The sequence below is a fragment of the Choloepus didactylus genome, chromosome 23 (assembly GCF_015220235.1).
Source record: "Choloepus didactylus isolate mChoDid1 chromosome 23, mChoDid1.pri, whole genome shotgun sequence".
Classification (NCBI taxonomy): domain Eukaryota; kingdom Metazoa; phylum Chordata; class Mammalia; order Pilosa; family Megalonychidae; genus Choloepus; species Choloepus didactylus.
In genome coordinates, this window is record NC_051329.1 from 27,084,403 (window position 1) to 27,106,578 (window position 22,176).

A 22,176-nucleotide genomic window follows, 5' to 3' on the forward strand; every position below is an offset into this window, starting at 1 on the left:
CAGCCAACTCAATGGGAAAAAATTTTTGGAAACCATGTATCTGACAAAAGACTGATATCTTGCATATACAAAGAAATCCTACAACTCAATGACAATAGTACAGACAGCCCAATTATAAAATGGGCAAAAGATATGAAAAGACAGTTCTCTGAAGAGGAAATACAAATGGCCAAGAAACACATGAAAAAATGTTCAGCTTCACTAGCTATTAGAGAGATGCAAATTAAGACCACAATGAGATACCATCTAACACCGGTTAGAATGGCTGCCATTAAACAAACAGGAAACTACAAATGCTGGAGGGGATGTGGAGAAATTGGAACTCTTATTCATTGTTGGTGGGACTGTATAATGGTTCAGCCACTCTGGAAGTCAGTCTGGCAGTTCCTTAGAAAACTAGATATAGAGCTACCATTCGATCCAGCGATTGCACTTCTCGGTATATACCCGGAAGATCGGAAAGCAGTGACACGAACAGATATCTGCACGCCAATGTTCATAGCAGCATTATTCACAATTGCCAAGAGATGGAAACAACCCAAATGTCCTTCAACAGATGAGTGGATAAATAAAATGTGGTATATACACACGATGGAATACTACGCGGCAGTAAGAAGGAACGATCTGGTGAAACATATGACAACATGGATGAACCTTGAAGACATAATGCTGAGCGAAATAAGCCAGGCACAAAAAGAGAAATATTATATGCTACCACTAATGTGAACTTTGAAAAATGTAAAACAAATGGTTTATAATGTAGAATGTAGGGGAACTAGCAGTAGAGAGCAATTAAGGAAGGGGGAACAATAATCCAAGAAGAACAGATAAGCTATTTAACGTTCTGGGGATGCCCAGAAATGACTATGGTCTGTTAATTTCTGATGGATGTAGTAGGAACAAGTTCACTGAAATGTTGCTATATTATGTAACTTTCTTGGGGTAAAGTAGGAACATGTTGGAAGTTAAGCAGTTATCTTAGGTTAGTTGTCTTTGTCTTACTCCCTTGTTATGGTCTCTTTGAAATGTTCTTTTATTGTATGTTTGTTTTCTTTTTAACTTTTTTTTTTCATACAGTTGATTTAAAAAAGAAGGGAAAGTTAAAAAAAAAAAAAAAAGAAAAAAGACAAACAAGGAAAAAAAAAAAAAAGATGTAGTGCCCCCTTGAGGCGCCTGTGGAGAATGCAGGGGTATTCGCCTACCCCACCTCCGTGGTTGCTAACATGACCACAGACATAGGGGACTGGTGGTTTGATGGGTTGAGCCCTCTACCATAAGTTTTACCCTTGGGAAGACGGTTGCTGCAAAGGAGAGGCTAGGCCTCCCTGTATTTGTGCCTAAGAGTCTCCTCCTGAATGCCTCTTTGTTGCTCAGATGTGGCCCTCTCTCTCTGGCTAAGCCAACTTGAAAGGTGAAATCACTGCCCTCCCCCCTACGTGGGATCAGACACCCAGGGAAGTGAATCTCCCTGGCATCGTGGAATATGACTCCCGGGGAGGAATGTAGACCCGGCATCGTGGGATGGAGAACATCTTCTTGACCAAAAGGGGGATGTGAAAGGAAATGAAATAAGCTTCAGTGGCAGAGAGATTCCAAAACGAGCCGAGAGATCACTCTGGTGGGCACTCTTACGCACACTTTAGACAACCTTTTTTAGGTTCTAAAGAATTGGGGTAGCTGGTGGTGGATACCTGAAACTATCAAACTACAACCCAGAACCCATGAATCTCGAAGACAGTTGTATAAAAATGTAGCTTATGAGGGGTGACAGTGGGATTGGGAATGCCATAAGGACCAAACTCCACTTTGTCTAGTTTATGGATGGATGTGTAGAAAAGTAGGGGAAGCAAACAAACAGACAAAGGTACCCAGTGTTCTTTTTTACTTCAATTGCTCTTTTTCACTCTAATTATTATTCTTGTTATTTTTGTGTGTGTGCTAATGAAGGTGTCAGGGATTGATTTAGGTGATGAATGTACAACTATGTAATGGTACTGTAAACAATCGAAAGTACAATTTGTTTTGTATGACTGCGTGGTATGTGAATATATCTCAATAAAATGATGATAAAAAAAAAAAAAAAAGTCAGTGAAGGATCAACAGTGAGCGGGGAAATTACAGTCACTGTCATCACCGTCCGATGTTCTGCATCGGAGCCTGGGCAGCCTTGGAAGGCATGGTTCTTTCTGTTGCTTCTATCTCTAAGGGAGCTAACCTTTTGAGAATTTTCATGGCAAATGTTAAGGGCAGCTTGTGAGGTAATTGGGAGAAACCCTGATAAGCGAATACATGAAAAGACCTGGGTTTTCCAGTTCTCTTTGATCTTCTATGGAGTACACAGCCAGTCAAATAGCATTCCTTGTGTGGTCAATAGTCTAGTCCCATGGACCTCTGTGACATGAAATGCTGCTTCTCTGTTAGCTTATTCTCTGTGGGTTCTATTTCTTAGGCATTTCACTCATACATAAAAGCCAAATTTGGTTCTCTTTCTTCAAGGAAGTTTTCCTTTTCTAGCTCTGGCCTTTTCCCATCTTGTGGCTGGGTTCCTACTCAGCCTACACAGTTGTATCAGCAAGTGCAAGGGATTATATTGTTGATGGCTCCATGGTCCAAAGAAAGCAGGGGGAGAAATGAAACATGAAGTCTGCTAAGCAGAAAACAAACAGCCGTTTTTAGGATAGTGAGTCTACAACTAGCCAGTTGTAAAATGACTGTCAATAGACTTCACTTACAGTGCTTACCCAGTTAATAAACCTCAGTCAGCCCCACGGTATTGGTGCCAGTTGCTTCCTATAACAGAAAAGTGCTGCATTCCAGATACGTTCCTGCTGCAAAGGGTAAGTGCTTAGTGCTATTTACTTAAAACATTCTAGGTTGATAAATTACAAGCACTTCACTCTGAGTAAAGCTCATAAATTCAGCCCCCACAAAAAATAACAAGCTGACAGCACTTAGTCCTGTTTATAAAGTTCATGCACATGTATCTTTGATATAGGCACAAGTATGTATCTATGAAATAACACCACAGTGTGTTAAAGTAGTGGGCAAGCACAGCCATTACGGCAAGAAGTGTTATACTTCCAGACTCACTGCCATTAGCCCCTCCGCTTGAAGGGCATCTGGAGGATGAGGCCTATGGAGCGGGAGGTTGCACACAGTGGAGTCCAGATTTGTGCTCCTTCCTGCCTTTCTTCTCCTTGCAAATCACCGTTCTCCCTCCCTCCATCTCATTTTCTGTTGGCAAAATGAGCATCTGCCTCTAAGCCTCCCTCTGCTTCTCTAGGGTGAGATGAGGCAAGGAGCTGTGGTGCTGTTTGTAGAGCAGTTTGATCACTGTGGCTGGATGGAAGGATATGGGTTTAAATGAACATTAATCAGAACTAGAATCTGTATTGTTTTTGGCAGTCTGTTGAGGAAAAAATGATAAACCCTAATAAAAAGGGCCTTTAGGTAGTATAAGTGCAAGGTTTGAAAGGCTTACATTCTATCAGGTGTCAGAAAAGGAAATACTTTAACAAAATAATACGCATATGACTCATCCCACTAGTCATACACTTCTTAGAGATCCCAACAGGTATTGTTACAGGATGCTCTGAACCAGTGACTGAACAACCTGGGTCCTAATCGATTGTGGATATTCAGCCTTGTCACAGAGCATCGGGCTGAACCTGCATATTCAGTACGGTGTTGAACATTCAGTACTGTACATAGGATAATTATGCTGCTTGTCAAATACTAGCAAAGTGCAAAGAACATTCCTTCACTGTGCAACAGCTTGGACCCAAGTGGCAGACATGCTGTTCCCTCCGGCTGGCATGACTTCGCCTTCTTCAGCCCCTTCACCACAGGACAGACTACCACCTGGCTCTTGACCCAGCTAAAATAGGCTCATCCTCAATGAAGCCCCTCACCCCCCAAGTCTCTAGGCTCCGGTGGTGTTCCCACAGCACCCTGTTCTGTTAACATTTACCAGGATGCATTTTTGTCATCCATTACCTGTCTTCCCTGCCAGACATAAATAGGGGCAGTGTCTTGTCCTGAATTCATCATTTATCTCTTGTGCTGAGCACAATGACTAGGACATACTGGGTACTCAATAAATGTTTGTCAATTGAGTGATAGTTTGGTTAGCTCGATGAGAATTGATGGTGCCCTTTCTGATCTGTCATCCATCATCTGTGGAGTGAAACAGAACTGAGAGACTTTAAACAGTGCCACTTGATAATATAAGGAGAGGCAGGGTTAGAATTAATAACTACCCTTTATTTAGTATTTGCTATAAGCTGGGCACTGTTTCAGACTTTTTACATGTATTAATGCACTTAATCCTTAGATCAATCCTCTAAGATAGGTTCTATTTACTATCCCCATTCTGAAGCCCAGGGAAGTTCAATAATTTACCAAGGTCACACAGTGACAGAGCTATGATTCATACCAACATTAGGTAACCATTCCCTAACTGTGCCTTTTAGACTGGTTCCTTGAAAGAATTAAGCCCTAATATTATATGGCATCTGTCATGTGTAATGGTTTAACTTCTCTCCTGTGTGTCCAGACTGGTATTCATTATATTCCATCCTTGGGAGAATAGAGAAAATAGTCATTTGGATAACTTTCTGTGTTCTGTGGTGCAGGTGAGAGAGATGGAATTAGACAGTCAACAAATAACTGATTTAGACAATAGCTTTGTCCTTTTGGAAACGCATCAGTAGATACTCTATTTCCAGGCAAACTGAACTACAACACTTTCATTTCTTGCAAGAGCTGTCTAAACTCTCTTCTGCCTCTAGACCTCTCTTTTGCCTATGCTGTTCCCTCTGCCTGGAGCATATTTCCCCACTTACAACCCCTTCCACAAGCCCAGTCTTCATTTGGCTCCTCTTTCCTACCAGGAGTCAGTTTAGATGTCATTTTCCTACACTCCCAAGACCAAGCAGGTCCCTTCGTAGGGGTTCCTACAACCCCTGGTATCCCAGTTGTGGCACTCATGAGTGTTGTAGTGCTGAAAACCAGACTTGGAGTTAATTTTTATGTGCAATGTGAAGGAAGTGATTATTTCTACTTGGCTCATTCTGCACTAGTCCTGTTCTGTCAGAGCTGAGATCATCTGTTTTGTTCACCATTTATCCCCTGCGCTTTGTGCTGTTCTTGAACATAATGTATGTTCACCAAATATTTGTTGAAGGAGTGAATGAATGAGGGTTAATTTTGCTGTAAGTCTTAAGCCTTTGGTTTTCAAAGTAGTCAGGTCAGTTCAGTTGAACACTGTTTGCTGTATCTTGTATGTATGCACTTGGCCGGGCACTGTGGGGAAGAGAGAGATGACTAGTACTGCTTTTTTTTTTTCTGAGGTGCCTACAATCGACAGAGCCATTCAAATGACCATGAATCACTTTACAGCGTCAGCCCAGCACGGAGGGCAAGTAATAAAACAAAAGAAAACCATAGTCACATTACTGGCGAGTCAGCCAATTCACAACCCAAGACCTCCCTGCCACAGGGTGTCCTGAGAGCCACTGGGAGCAACTGTGACCAGCAGCTCTTGTTTTTAAAAGTAGAAACCCAAATTAGAAAGACTAAGCAAGCCTCATAAGTTCAGTCCCAAGGGTATGTGAAAAGTACCTCATAGAGGTAACAACATGTTGAGATTACAGTCAGTCGAAGAGAAAAACTACTTAGTTACTTTAAGATTATTTTTTATAATAGAGCTGAGGCTTTAAATCAGATATATTTAGGAAATTTCTACCTGGTTTCCTCAGGCACCTTAACTTTTCTTGTCTAAAGCTTGATTGCTCATCTATTCCCTCCCACACCCCACCACCAATCTTGCTGCCACTTCTGTATTCTATCTCTCCTTTAGTGGAACCACTCAGTGCCCAAACCAGAAATATGGGTGTCCCTCTTGATTCTTTCTCCTCCAGTCCCCACAGGCTTTCAGGCACTAACTCTGTGACTGCCTCTTTTCCATTTCTCAGGCTGTCTTCTCTCCCTCCCACTGCCTTCGTTAAGGCAGGAGTTGCCCTCCTTTCAGGCCTTCTTGCTTCTATGCCCCCTTCCTCCATTCTGTTCTTTACCTTGTTGTCAGAGCACTTTCCAGAATGCAGATCTGATCGCATCGCTCCTCTGCCCAAGACTCTTCAAAGACTCTGTGGCTTTCCCACCTGGCCCAGCATCACGCCCACATTCCCACCATGCCCCCTCCCGCTTCAGGCTGTCTGTTTCAGCTCTGCCAGAGACTTGCAGTTCCCTGTAGAGATCATGATTTTTTTAAATGCTTGTTTCCTCCCCTCTTTCATCTATTCTCGCTTGTTCTTTAAACCTTCTCTGACCTCGGTCCTTGCCTGTGTCTCCGGCAGGGACCATGCTTACCCCGTTTTGTATCCTCAGCGTCTAACATTGCTTGACAGTCAAGAAGTGCTCTGTAATACTTGCTGAAAGGCTAAATAGGAGGTAACAGAGGCTTTAATTCACAGCGAGCTGTAAATGAGGCCTATCTGGGCCTACTGAGAAAGGGTTTTGTTTCTTGTTGGGGGTCAGTACACCAGATACTGGATGTGGTGGCTGGGATGTGCTGTGAAGAAGAAGGAAGGAACATCGCAGAACAGGAAAAGGTCCCCATGAAAAAGGCCAGTGTCTGCTGGTGAAGAGTCTGTGGCTCAGTTTCCTTATTTGTACAAAACAGTAGGTGATTACTCAGGCTCATTTCCAACACTGACATTCTACGATTCTTTGAATCTCAAAGTTAAAAGTCTGAGTAGGGCATTCTGAATCCGTGTGAGAATTTTTCCCTGTATCTTCACTCTACTGAAAGCTCCGTAGGGGCAAAGGCATTTTCTTTTTGCATTCAACAAAGATATTTTTGCATTTTAAAAACAAAAAAGTAAAGGAATATACAGGAATACTATAAATACAATATTATGTTGAGAATTTAAACTCCCAAATCAGGAAGTTCACTCATCGTTCCCTTGGCAGCCTGCGTTTAGATGCAGGGCACACTCCACTCAGACAGGCCCCGCCGTGGTCTGAGTTATGGCCAGCTGGGAATCGTTACCTTGATCTTCTTGGCCCTTGGGTGTTTAACTTCTCCAAGTTAATGTCTGTTCTTTAGTGTTACATTATCTTGTAGCAAGGTAGTCATTTATAATTTATATACTATGTACCGGCTTAAAATAGAGGCAAGAGGATAATCAGCATCCTGAAGCTTCTGGTTTTCCAAAATAACATTTCTTCAGTGAAGTCTGCCTGTAGGAATTAAAACCTGCTGTGAATTTAAAAACCCTATGTCCTATTGTCTGGCTGGGAAATGGGTGTGCCTGCAAGCATTATTAAACCTTACAGAAGTGGGAAGGAGATAATCTTTTTTTTTTAATAAAACACATCATTTTATTTTACTGTCTTCAGAATAATCCCTAAAGACTCCACCTTTGTTATGTTCAGGGTTCCCTCCATAGTCAGAGAGAAGGGGACAGAGGCAGACGTAAAAGGACAAATAAGAGAAACAGCCCCCAGCAGGACAAAAGTTGTTGCACACTTCAAGCACTTATGTACCTCATACAGAATGCACTTTTTTCATTTATGTATATTAATATTGAAGACCTACTTGAAAAATCCCTGTGGAATCAGGTTTTAGCAAAAGCCAACCAGACAGCAAGGAAACACTTTTTTTCCTTCTTGCTTTTCTAACAAGTCTCTAAACCTCAATTTTTTTCCCCATTGCTTTTCAGTATACATCTTCAGTGTGCCAGGACTTTGGGTAGAGATTTGGGCAGGAAGACAGTCGATTGTGCTGTTGAGTGGTCTTGTTCTTCTGGTGTCTGGTGATGTGGTATTTGAATCCCAAGATTATTCTGTGGCCACCATTTCTGTGATGTGTCTCGTGATCATAAATGTGCCCGGGTGGGCATTTGAATGTCTGCTTGATACTTTGCGGGGGTGATGGGGAGATGGACACAAACAGCAGCTAAGAGGTAGTATAGGAACATTCCAGGTAAAGCCACAAGGTGGCAACATTTACTAAGCTGCTGCATTCTCTATTAAGATGTTGAACTTGCTTTTCAGGCTGGCTGCAAGATTGAGGAGCTGAAAAAAGGGTTTAGCAGCCATTGCTTCAGGTCCTTTTAAAATGAGGCTTATAAGATAAACACACTACAGTGTATTAGTGTCTATTTGTCACCTTGGTTTAGATACTGAGAATTTGAAATTGTTCTTTGTGACTATGGCAAGTTGTCTTCCCTTTGGCCTCAGTTCCGCATCTGTGATAGGAGAGACCTGTAATTGGACTCATTGTCTCTAATGCTTCTTTTTCTCCATGATTTATGACTTTGGTTATGTCTTCCTCCCCTATATTGCTTTTCAAAAACTTCTAGCAAAACCAGTCTTTAAACTAAAAAACACTAGCCTTTTATCAAAGGTCAGACTAATGGATTGAAAAAAAAAGTCAACAGCAACAAAATCCCAAGGAAATTAGTGACCCTAGAAGCTAGCCAAATCCCTGGGTTAACTCAAGAGGCTGGACTCTCCTAAATGAGTATACTTATTTACCAGCTTTCCTAAATTAGCAGCTTTGGGGATATTAAGGTCTGTAAGGAACTGTCCAAGGGAGGTATTGTGTATACTTTGCAGTGATTAAGCCATTAAGCTCTAATTGGTATTTTCCTACTCATGGTTTTGTGTAGGAAGCTTTTAAAATTATTTAGGAATTCTGTGCTCATCAGCCATCTTAATGTCATCCCTGCCTTTTGGAATCTGAGGAGAGAGTACAAAGAAAAGGCTCTTGTGAGAGTGGATTATGATTTTTGCTTATAATTTCCTTCCCTGTTGGTTTGTTATATTGCAGATGAAGTGGAAAGGGAAGGACCTGTTTGACTTGGTGTGCCGGACCCTGGGACTTCGGGAAACCTGGTTCTTTGGACTGCAGTACACAATCAAGGACACTGTGGCCTGGCTCAAAATGGACAAGAAGGTTGGGCTTTGGATTTGATGAAACCAGCGGGGCTGGTGTTTGTCTGTGTTTTCCTGAACATGCACCTCATTTATTTGTTCATCATTGGAGTATTACATGTACACAGTATAGAAGGGGGCAAGTTCCTAAATTAGTAGTGCAGAAAGCAGGTCCTGGAGGTGCCACAGGTTTCCCACTCCTCACAGACTCTCCAAGGCAAGCAGTATGAACCAAGATTTAACTGTTGCCATCCTGGCTTATTTATCCATTGTCACCACGCTGATTACTTCTGGCTTTATGCCCTTCAATTTACTGAACCACTAGTCAAGCTTTATGAATAAAAATTGCTATTCCCTTCATACACACACACACACACAAGTGCGCACAGTTTTTGCAGTTTATTTCTTTGAAAGATTCCCTTGGGGCTTATGTTCCCGAGGGAATTTTTAAGTCTTTTAGAGAAACACCACGGCCCAACTTGAGTTAATCATTGATGCAAATTGAAGGGAATAAAGAGTGCCCTGATCTCTGTGTCTATTTTGACCTCAGGATTCTCTGGGGCTTCTGAGACACAGTGGAGAATTCTGGAATGTGGTGTGAAATGGATATTGCTTAGGGGAACTTGCTTTACATGGGTGCCTAGGTGCACACAAAGGCACACTTACCTATTTACCAGTCTACCTCGGTAAGAAGATGGTTGGGGAGCAGGGTCATAAACGTTTGTCAGTAACTCCTAAAAGGCACCTAAAAGACAAAGTAAGTCAGTGTCTAATTCTTACCCCAAAAGATGCCACCTACAGTTAACTACCTGAAGTTATTATCTACTATGTGGCATGATAAGCAATGAAAATCTACCTTTTACCAGTTTGAGTCTAAGCTCAAATGTTCAAATTGTGTTCAGGTATGTACACGGTAATCTGAGTCTTCACATCAGAATTCCTTCTCATTGTAAGTTTCATATGGGAATTCTCAATGAACATAAAAACCACTTTGTGCCATAGTCAGTGAGAGTTTTTGAATCTCCTGGGCTGTGCCGGTTTGAATGTATTGTGTCCCCTAAATGCCATTATCTTTGTGGTCTTGTTGGACAGACGTTTTTGGTGCTGGTTAGATTTGCTTGGAATGTGCCCCACCCAGCTGTGGGTGGTGACTTTGGTGGGATACTCCCATGGAGGTGTGACCCCACCCATTCAGGGTGGGCCTTGATCAGTGGAGCCATATAAAACATGCTGACTCAAAGAGACCGGATGGAGTGCAGTTGGGAGTGATGTTTTGAAGAGGAGCAAGCTTGCTAGAGAGGAATGTCCTGGGAGAAAGCCGTTTTGAGGCCGGAGCTTTGGAGCAGACGCCAGCTGCCTTCCTAGCTAGCAGAGGTTTTCCGGACGCCACTGACCGTCCTCCGGTGAAGGTACCCGATTGCTGAGGTGTTACCTTGGATGCTTTGTGGCCTTAAGACTGTAACTGTGAAGTGAAATAAACCCCCATTTTATAAAAGCCTATCATCTCTGGTGTTTTGCATTCTGCAGCATTAGCAAACTGAGACATGGGCATTGCCACCTGGAATTTGGGTAGAGCATAGAGAGTTATGTGTCACAGATAACAAAACTTTTCTACATCTTTCTGTGATTCTCAGTGTCCTAGTTTGCTAATGCTGCAGAATGCAAAACACCAGAGATGATAGGCTTTTATAAAATGGGGGTTTATTTCACTTCACAGTTACAGTCTTAAGGCCACAAAGCATCCAAGGTAACACCTCAGCAATCGGGTACCTTCACCGGAGGACGGTCAGTGGCGTCCGGAAAACCTCTGCTAGCTAGGAAGGCAGCTGGCGTCTGCTCCAAAGCTCCGGCCTCAAAACGGCTTTCTCCCAGGACATTCCTCTCTAGCAAGCTTGCTCCTCTTCAAAACATCACTCCCAACTGCACTCCGTTTCCTAACCCCCCCCCCCGCCCGTCAGCTTATTTATATAGCTCCACCGATCAAGGCCCACCCTGGATGGGCGGGGCCACGCCTCCATGGGAACATCCCATCAGAATCATTACGCACAGCTGGGTGGGGCACATTCCAAGCAAATCCAACCAGCACCAAAACTTCTGCCCCACAAAACTACAAAGATAATGGCATTTGGGGGGCACAATACATTCAAACTGGCACACTCAGCAAAGTAAATTTTAAATCACATAAAACGATGCTAGATTGAGGCATCAGGAACCATGGAGCCTGCTGTTCAAAAGAGCTAAATTAGGTACATGCTAGTGGGGCCTCATAGTGTGTTTGTGTCCTGAAATGAAATGGTGTGTTTGTGTCCTGAAATGAAGTGCCCTCTGGAAAGCAGACAGTTCAAGTTCTTCAGGGGGTGGATGGAAAGATTAAAGGCAGTGATTTACTGACTGTGTTCTTTAAGCATTCTTTGAGGCATCTCTGGAGGTTCCTTGAAACAAAGGGTTGCCATGATGGATGCATTTCACTTGTATTGCTTAGTTAGCATTTGGATGATTTCAGAAAGATCTGGTTCATTGTCTCTAAGCTCCATTTCAACATAGACCTAAATATTGGAGGTGGGCAATAAGAAAAAAAAATAAAGTAAGATTCTACTACTTGAGAAAATTAAAAAACCTTCAGCTATAAAAAATAGTACCTGAGACCTTTGAATTATAGATTTCTAGTTTTTAACCCTTTCTATGGCCTTGAGAGTATTTGTGCCTTAGTAATCTTAGCTCCACTCACTCCTTGGGGATACTGATTAATTTGGTTTAGAAATGCCATGTGAAGTGAATATTATCTCTTGTTATATAGGGCTTTGTGAATGCTTCAAACTGTAGAATCACAACTTTGGGAAATATGATGAATTTAGAGGGAAAAGAAATTATGTATACTCCCTGTACAAGTCTCTTTGGTGGTGGCATGGGAGAAAGAGGTGCCAAGATAGCGTGTTTTGCTCTTCAATTCTGCAGGTGTTGGATCATGATGTTTCAAAGGAAGAGCCAGTTACCTTTCATTTTCTGGCCAAATTTTATCCTGAGAATGCCGAGGAGGAGCTGGTTCAGGAGATCACGCAACATTTATTCTTCTTGCAGGTACACTAGTCCATGCTACTTCTCTAATTCTGGTTGCAGAGTCAGCCTGGGAGAACCCTTGGAGTTGAACACAAACACCTTCATATTGTGGAAATATTCTGCCTCTGGAAAGTCAGTCCCTTTGGTTCTGTAATGGAAAAATCTTCAGAATAGAACTATATTTGAGTGATGAGAATTGGTGTCAGATGAAACTGCAAAATTGTGATTTTGAAAGAATGGATACGAGTAGCTATCTAACTTAAAACCTCCTTGAAGATGGCTCCTGCTTTTTCTTTTTGATAACTTAAAAGTTCTCAGTAATTGCAAAGAAAGGCTAGAGATTCTTATAAAGCAGCAGTTCTGAAAGTTTAAAATTTGTTCTCATTAAGACAGAATTTCTGGAAGCTTTAGTGACACTTGGCTTATACCACACCTGTGCTTCATGCTACTCCTTGACTGTAACTATCTTATTTCTCCCTTATTCCCTCATAAGATTGTAAGCTCCTTAAAAGCAAGCCTCACTGATTGCACAGCAGGTATTCTATAAGTAATTGCTCAATTGAATTGATGGAATTAGGAGATCTATATAGGTTCAGAGTTTGCTAGTTGACCATCTTGTGGGAGGCGGTGGTTGTCTCTGTTTTGGTTGTGTTCTTACTGCTTGGTCAGAACCCTTCCCAATTTCATGGTTAGTTACAGAGATTGGTGCTGGAGCTGCCTTGTGTGCCCAAAGGTGCTCACTGTCAGTAAAAGAGTGCGGTGGGGTGTGTGAATACATGATTTTCCAGAAGTTGACGTGTAGCCCATTACATAGGCCTCCAGTAATTATATTGTGTTCAGTAAATATTAACTAAAACCCCCAAATAATTTCTTTTACAGAAAAGTTTGCCATATATATATATTCTTTCCAACATTTTCAGGTCAAAGGGAAGCCCTTTCAGTTTTTCTGCAGTGTGGCTTCCCATGTTACCACTTTAAAAAGAAACCAAAGGATTAGAAAGTTACACTGCTTCAGAAACGTCTCAGGTTTTGTTTTCTCTGTAAGAATGTAAAATCAGTTTTAAAACCTGAGAAGAACTTTTATGTTTGAATGAAACCATATAATGGTCTCCTAGGCCCCAGATGTCCTAGTGTTATGGAAGTGGCTTTCTTATAAAAGCACTTGGAAGGCGGTGTCCATTCCTCATGGGACTTTGGCTAGATTTTCCCTTATGCTGAAGTTTTAGAGCATCTTTGTGACTGAGGAAGGTAGAATTTACTATTTTTATGAACCTGGGTGACTGTTGACATCTATGAAGAGAGAGTTGACTATTCTGTTGTGTTTATTTCAGCATGCCATCACTTCATGTGGCTTTCTTGCCTCTGTGTCTGAAACATCACACAGTGCACCATTCTAAGAAATTAAAAGCAATGAGATAAGTACGTTCAACACTATGGCTTAAGAATTATATTTCCTGGACCTCACGTGTACTTAAAAGTTTATAATCAATCAAACTTTATTGCCTTCTTTTTCCATTAAGCAGGCTCATTGAAAGTAATGTTTTTTTCCTGCAGTCATAACTCATTGGCCTTGGTGACTGCTGTCTTATGTTAAGACTTAAAAGGCAACTCCATTTCCTCCAGCGCTCAGAGTGCTTAGCAGGGGCTGAGGCTCCAATCACCACCGAGCTGCTTTTGACACATCTGGCATTCACAGCTCTCCTCTGTCCTAGCCTAGGTGTCAGGCTCTGTTTTATCAATGAAGATTGTTTTTATTCTTCAGCATTTGATTGTGAGGAGAAGAGATAAGGGGTTTTTGCACACAGCCATCCTCCCAATAATTTCTCAGTGACTGAACTCTTAACCTGTCTGCGTCTGTAAAAAATGGTATCCTTTGTCAGAAAAATCATTACCAGGCTAGTTTGGCAGCCCTCTTTAGAACACCCTGCAGCCATCTGCTGTGGCCAGCCTGCTTGGCTCACTTCAACACGTACTGTCTCATGTCTCCCTTGACCCTTTCAGGTAAAGAAGCAGATTTTAGATGAAAAGATCTACTGTCCTCCCGAGGCTTCTGTGCTTCTGGCTTCTTACGCTGTCCAGGCCAAGGTAGGCTCAAAGGCATTCTTCCTGGGTATTAACGTGTGCCAAGGGATTGCTTCTACCTACTGTTTCTTTGCATTTTCTGGACTTCAGAGAAACTTGCCCCCCCAAAAAAGGAGATGTTATGGGACTTGTAGACTTGGGGGAACCACTATAGCTGTCCCAGCTTTTGTGTAATCTTGTAAGACAGAAAGAGAGAGAGAGAAAGTGTGTGTGTGTGTGTGTGTGTGTGTGTGTGTGTGTGTGTGTGTGTAAATGGTCACTTTAGTCTTCTTCATAAAACTTTTTTTGGAAGTATAACATACATACAGAAGAGTGCACAAATGGTAAGTGTATGGCTTGATGAATTTTCTGTGTAATCTCATTATGCATGTGTGGTTAATTATATTCACTGGACCAATCTCTCTTTTTATTAAGGAGGAAAATAAATTTATGGTTTCCATTTTGAGCCAGATATATAGCCCATAGGCCAGAAAGGCCCAGGTCCTCATTCCAAACTCATCTCCTGCGAACCAGTGCCCTGTGTGTGTGTGGACCTTGCCATACCCCCAGAAAATACCCCACTTCATTGGCCCCTGATGGACCTTCTGCCATGATTATGGCTGGGCACTGCAGGCTCTGTGGTCCTCTGAACCCAGTTGAGCTGTCTGGTTGGCTGAAAGTTTTTTGCTAGAGAAATCACTGCAGACCAAGAGTGAGGCTGCTGGTCTTGGCTTTCTGTCCCTTCTGTTTTTATAAGACCAAGTAGAGGGTCAGCTCAGGGTGCTTGGTGTTCCTCAGATTTCCTACTTCAGTCACACACCACCCTCACCTGGTCCCCTGTCTCCTCCTGCCTTTCACCCCAGTATAAGATGTCCCCAGAGTTGGGGCTTCTTGATTTTTTGTGATTTTGAAGTATAATCTTTTTAGTTATGATTTTCTTTTTTAGTTACTGGTGTCCCTCAAGCCATTTCCCTATAATGTTAGAAAAACTAATAAGACACTAATAATAATTATAAGACACAGTGAACTTCTTAGTTCACTTTTTTGGTAGCTTAATACAATTTCAGATCAAAACCAGGAAATTACTGGCCTGTCAACTGAAAAGAAAAAAAAAGTTTGTGCAATGCTAGTCAGACTAACAGAAGCCCTAAGTCAATTTACTCATTTGATGACTAGTCTAATATTTGCTGAGTATCCCCAGGACTTGGGAGGTTCTTGACTGTTTCATTGAGGTAGACACTCTAGGTATCTGCCCCCGGTGATTCTAAGGTCATTTTGCTTATCTTGGGTAAACGTAAGGGCAGAATTCTTGACTTTGGGATTGAGTTTTTCTTCCCCTATTCCATTGCCCTGAAAAATGAATAATTGAGAATACAGAAAATGGGCCTTGGCTCAACTAAAACATGTGCTTCCTTTTATGCTTTGATTAAGAATATTAATAACAGGAAAAATGTGTCCTTTCAATCAGCATCACCCTGACAGTGATGAAGCAGTTGTTGTCATTTTATTAAATCCAAGCTCTTCCCAGTCTAGAGTTGTTCCTTTTCGGCACTCATTCTGCCCTGCTGGGGGAAGATCCACACTCTCAAGGACAGTCCTTCTCTTTGAAGGGTTTCAGTCTAAAAGGCCACGTTTTCTTTGCATGGATTTTGGGCCTCAAATTCAAAGGCCACCTGTGAAAAAAATCACTTTTCAGGGAACCAGATGTTTGCTTAAACAGATTTCACTGTAGGAAAGCCCTACTAATTTGGATCCTACTAATTGGAAGATGAAAGTGATTCACAGACGGCATATGTGGTTCATATGGAGGAGGATGTTCTGGCTGTCTTTTCCTGTGTAAATATTCAGGATCTTAAAAATAAAGGTAATCTATGACTTAAAGACTGCCTTCAGGAAACTAAGGATTACTCTAACATGCTTCCAGTTTCTAGGATGGTTAGTTAATATTAAAAGGATACCTTTTGTTATAACATTAGTCAGATTTTACATGCCTGTAGTGTTTTATAGTTTTATAAAATGTTATGAATATTTTGTGTGGTACTTAGTGCTGTATTTTCCAGTAGCTAAGGCTGGGGAACATTATGCCTGTTCTGCAGATGAGGAATTTAAGGCTCAGAAAGGATTAGTAATTTGTCTAAAGTCACTTGTATGTCATTTTGTTTTTATGGAATTTATTGCTGCCACTATGGCCTTCCCCTCCCTCCCCCCTCCCTTCCCTGCCCACTTCTTTTTTTTTTTTTTTTATTAAATTCAGTTTTATTGAAATACATTCACACACCATACAATCATCCATGATATACAATCCACTGTCCACAGTATAATAACATAGTTATGCGTTCATCACCACAATCTATCTATGAACATTTTCCTTACATCAGAAAGAACCAGAACAAGAATAAAAAATAAAAGTGAAAAAAGAACACCCAAATCATCCCCCCATCCCACCCCATTTGTCCTTTAGTTTTTATCCCCATTTTTCTACTCATCCATACACTAGGTAAAGGGGTTGTGATCCACAAGATCTTCACAATCACACTGCCACCCCTTGTAATCTACATTATTATATAATTGTCTTCAGGAGTCCAGACTGCTGGGTTGGAGCTTGGTAGTTTCAGGTATTTACTTCTAGCTATTCCAATACATTAAAGCCTAAGAGGTGTTATCTATATAGTGCATAAGAATGTCCACCAGAGTGACCTCTCGACTCCATTTGGAATCTCTCGGCCACTGAAACTATTTTGTCTCATTTTGCATCCCCCTTTTGGTCAAGAAGATGCTCTCAGTCCCACGATTCTGGGTCCACATTCATCCCCGGGAGTCATACTCTGCGTTGCCAGGGAGGTTTACACCCCTGGGGGTCGGGTCCCACGTAGGGGGGAGCCTGCCCACTTCTTGATGGACAGGATTTGAGGCAGAATATAATGAGTGAGTGGAGCCGGGATGGGGAGCCGGGATGGGGAGCCCGGACTCCAGGTTTGCCTCAGTTCTTTGTTCTTGCCACACGCTGCCTAGTGGGGGTGGGGCTGGGGGCAGTGGGTACCATGCTCTGCCTTTGACTACATTCCAGCTTAATTTACATGTTCATCTTAGTCCACGTTTTTCAGTAAGTCATACCGGATCCTTCTATTATATTGGGTTTGTTTTCTTCCATATCCTTTTTGAAACAGAAAGGAACTTTAGAAGTATGGAGGGGAAAGTGAATTGAGCTCATTAATGCATGGAGTGTAATTATAAGCAAATGTATTCATTACAGATTTCAGCTGTTTGAATGATACAGACACAGCTAATTCCAAAGCATAAAGAAACAATTACCCTCAAAGTGTAAATACAAATATTAATCACATGGTTCAGTTAGCAAGAACCATATTTCGTGTTTGAAGTTTGAGTTATGTTTGAATCAAAAGTATGGACTGGTTTTATTTTGGTTTTTGGTTTGTTTTGTTTTGTCCTGTCACATGATATACCAAACCATCTTGCAATGTTTAAGCCACCTGTTGGATTTTATGTTGACAGTTTGTAGTTTGAAATGTGTTCTTATTAAAAATGACTTTGGGAGAGAATGGTATGTAACTTACCAGTCTTACATTGCTGGCCTGTAAACGTGAAGTGTTCAGACAACAGAAAAGAATGGTGGGAGATTAAGGCTTAGTGTTTCTTTATGTTCTTTAATGAAAATCAGGGACAGAATGCAATCAGTTAAGTAGTTGAGTACAGTCGATGCTCATTAATCCCATATTTCATATTCATGAATTCGCCTACTCACTAAAATTTATTTGTAACCCTCCAAATCAATACTTGCAATGCTTTCACAGTCATTTACAAGCATGCACAGGGTAGTCAAAAATTTGAGTTGCCCGATGCACTTTCCCAGATAAATAAGGTCAAGTCTCTTTGTTTCAGCTCTCATGCTGAAAACAAGTGTCTTTTTCAGGGAATATTTAATGCCACATTTTCCACATTTTTGTGCCTTTTTTTTTAAATTATTGGATGATTTTGCTGTTTAAAGTGGCCCCCAGGCTTAGTGCTGAAGTGCTGTCTAGTGCTTCTAAGTGCAAGAAGGCTGTGATGTGCCTTGTGGAGAAAATACATGTTAGTTAAGCTTCATTCAGGCATGAGTTACAGTGCCATCAGCTATGATGTTAAGTAAGGTGTCTTTAAATAGAAACACATATGAAAGAAGTTATATATTGGTTATTGACAAAAATGTTGTTCATGGGAACCTCACGCTCTATATCCCCTAGAGCAGTGGTACAGTATTTACTGATTCAGTTGTTTGCAGTGACTTTATAGAACATAACTACTGCAGAAATGAGCATCAACTGTGTATGTAAAGTATAAGGAAAGGAATGGCAAGGTTTGTGGCTTTAGAGGTCTGCAAGAGTCAGATTATAAAGAATCTTAATTTTATTCTGTGGGTGATGGAAAGCTAGTAGTAATGTTTATATTTTAGACACATCCTTTGGTGGCTGTGTGAAGGACAGATTGGAGTGAGACAAGTTTGGAATAAGGGGGGCCAGTTAGAAGGCTATATTGCTCGTCCTGGTGAGTGATCATCCTGGTGAGAGATCATGAAGCTCAGACCTCATGGCAGTGGTCGGATGGATAGGAGGAGACTGGTTTTAAAATATCCAGGATATAAAAGTTGATATAAATGGTGCTATACTCTGCATATCCTTTTAAAATTTGCATTTTTCCCCTATTTAACATCAATTTTGAGAATTATCTATGTTATATTTAGATGTAGCTCATTGATTTTAACTGTTGTCTGTAGCCTATTAATGAATAAACCCAGTTTATTTATTCTTTCCCCTTCTGATGGAGAGGTTGGTTGTTTCCAGGTTTTCCCTTTTATAAACAGTGCTTTACTGAAAATCCTTTTATTTGACTTCTTGTGTACATGTGCAAGTTCTTCCCCCCTAGGAGAGATTTCTAGAAGTAGAATTGCATAGTACCAACAAAAGAAGTGCCCCTAAATATAAAGAACTCTTATGTGTATAAGAAAAATGGATGCAAAGGATCCAAAAGGTAATTATAGAAGAGAAATGAGAATTGTCAATAAATAGTGAAAAGATGCTCAGTCTTATTAGTAATCAAGGGAAAGGAAAATTAAAACAATAGGGTAACGTTTCCCACCCTTAAGATTGCCAGGGATTAATAAATGGAATAACTGCAATGTTGGAGCTCATTTATTTGCTGGAGGAACTGTGAACTGGCATTACCTCTTTGGAGTGAAGAGTGTGGTAGGGGCCAGTGAAGTAGAGGAGTCCCAGAAATTCCTTTTCTAGGTGGAAAGTTCCAGAGGAACTCCTGCCTAATATGCCCTTGTCACTTAAAACTGACAGAACAGATAGATCCACCCATTCTTTTCAACTACTTAACAATATTTCTTATAATGGAGGGTTGTAGATTACTTAAACATTTCATTGTTGGATATTTAGGTTTGTTTTTCTTTCTATTATTTTCTATTATTTAACCTGATGCGGTATACATCCTGATCTATGCCTCCTTGGGCATTTATGAACAATATTAGATACCAAGAAATGGCATCAATGGGTTGAAGTATAAAAAGATTTAAAATTTAAATAATGCTAAGTGAAAGAGCATTATTTAAATTTTACAAAAGGGCACATATTGTAGGATTCCATTTACATGCAATGTCCAGAATAGGCAAACCCATAGAGACTGAAAGTAGATTAGTGGTTTCCAGGAGAAGGGAGAGGGAGGAGTTGGGAGTGACTGCTAACAGGTACAGGGTTTCTTATTGAGGTGATGGAAATGTTCTAGATCTGGATAGTGGTGGTAGTTACACAACATTGTGAATATACTGAAAACCACTGAATGGTTTTTAGTTTAACCAGTTGAAAATGGTGACTTTTATGTTCTGTGAATTTTGTCTCAATGAGAAGATTTTTTAAAAAAATTTAAATAGATATGGCCATATTGCCCTGATTCAACTTCCAGCAGTAGTGTATGAGAATACCTGTTGTTCTGCATCCTTACCAACAGTTGATATGATCAATCTTTTAATTTTTGCTTATCTGATAGAAAAAAGATTTTTAAAAATTTGTATTTCCTTGATATCCATTGGGGCTGAGCATATTTTCTTAGGGTTTTTGGCTATTTGTATTTCTTTTCTCTGAATCAACTATTTATGTACTTGCCCATTTTTCTCTCCTATATCATTTATCTCTTTTCTGATTGATTTGTATCAGGATTATCAGCCTTTTGTCTATTTTAACATGTTAGACTGGTCAGTCTTTTTCTTTATGTGTTTTGAGTAACTTTTAGAATGGCTTTACCAACCCATTTTTATGCACGTTTTTCTGTATTTTGTTCTGGTATTTTTGTGGATTTTGTTTACAGGTTTAAGTCTTTCATCCACCTGGAATTTAGTGACTGGTATGTGGAAGGATCTAAATATTTTTCTATGAATGTATTAACCAAATCTTTATGTTTTGTGAAATCCTGTTCTGAGCATTTGATCTAATTTTCCAGCACATATAGGCAGAGGGAATTATTTAATATTTAGAAGGCGTTTAACCTAATAATTGACTCCAAGAGTCCTTTAAATGGTGAACTCCCTTCTTGGATTTAAAGTCAATTGGTTTTTATAGGGGTGGTTTCAAGTTTTGTGGAGCCTGAAGTTAATATAATTTGGGGGGCTCTCTTTAATGCTAAGAATACCTAACTGTGAATATAAAATTAGGTACAGGCCCGTGCAGGTGTGAAGATGTGAACTCCAAGCTTCATTAGCTCTACAATAAATTCATCGCTGGTTATGCCGTCAGAATGCATCTGTTACATGAAAGAATGTGGAGCAGCCATCCCAATTTGTGCAGTGGTATGACTGTTTTATACTCACCAACTGCTACAATTTAAGGATTTTTTTCTTATTTTATTTTTTAAAATGACGTTTAAGAGCAGACATCCACATCAAGGTGGCTTTAATGTTTGTTAGTGGAGTTGGTCTGGTGGAAACTTCTTCCAGCAGGGTCTTTGGCACCCCTGCATTGCTCAGATGTAATGTATTTGATCAATAGAGTAGCTGGGAGCACATTATAATAATGTGAATAGTTAATCTTGCAAGCCTTTGGAACCTGAATTTACAACTTTTACTTTGCATATCTGCTTACTTTTGCATTCGAGTTTGGTGAGCACGGTTTGCAAATGGAATTACTTACTGGGCCTTTCGTTAGCATCCTACCCCTTCAAAAATCAGAGAGGCAAACAGTGACCAGTGTCATTATAAATGATATGGAGGACAACAATAATAATACTCAATTTTCACTATGAACCAGGCACTACACTAAATGCTTTACCTGGATTGTCTTACTTCAACCTCTGTCCCCCTGTGATGTTACACTGTTACGTCCCTCACTTTACAGATGGGGAAGATGAGGTTTCTAGAGAGGGCGCCTTATTCATGGCCTCAGAGGTATACTCTGGAGTCTACCCTTTCAGATCCTCTGGGCAACACTCTCATTTGATGGACAAGGAAACAGACTTAGAGAGGTGACACGACCTGAGTTTTATCTTTTTTCATCAGGTTGCATTGGACGTTTATGTGTGAAGTATCATGTAAAAATCTTTATGAGTATTATTTCATTTAATCCCCACAAGAGTTCTGTAAGTACTAATATTATTATTATTATTATTACAGATAAGAAAACAAAGGTACAAAAACTTCCAAGCTCAGATAACTAATAAGTGAAAGAGCCAGAACTGAACTTTAAGCAGCCCTGCCCACACTCTACGGCTGCTTCCCATAAGAGTGCAATTGAAGCTCAGCACAGTTACTGACTTACTGACATCTTGGGGCCTCCTCCAGATGGAGAGAAACTGGGCACTTCCACTTTTAATGAAGAAATGCCTGGACAGGGTTACAAAATCTGTCATAATATTTAAAATGCTTAGATTTGACAAATTAATTCCTTTATCACATGCACACACAAAACAGTGCAATGTAATTCTGCCTTTCACAAGATAATCATAGGAGATTTGTAAGATATACTAATTCATGGGGCTTTTATAATCAGGGGGGTATGGTAATAAGGCACTATTTAAAGTTGATGATGAGCATGTTTCAATCCTGGAGTGTCTCTCTGTTATCTGGTGTAT

General features: G+C 40.6%; 1 protein-coding gene across 4 annotated transcripts in view; it reads left to right on the forward strand.

Annotated features, from left to right (window-relative positions):
• Positions 1–22,176, forward strand: part of NF2 (neurofibromin 2) — a 101,837-nt gene that overhangs the window by 25,495 nt on the left and 54,166 nt on the right. For all 4 annotated transcript variants that reach the window (XR_005213989.1, XM_037816806.1, XM_037816805.1 and 1 more), the window contains exons 2-4: positions 8,837–8,962; positions 11,896–12,018; positions 13,999–14,082. Coding sequence is in view for 3 of the 4 variants with exons in the window: in XM_037816806.1 (XP_037672734.1) it covers positions 8,837–8,962; positions 11,896–12,018; positions 13,999–14,082 (333 nt within the window). In the remaining variant the exon portion in view is untranslated. The remainder of the gene's footprint in view (positions 1–8,836; positions 8,963–11,895; positions 12,019–13,998; positions 14,083–22,176) is intronic.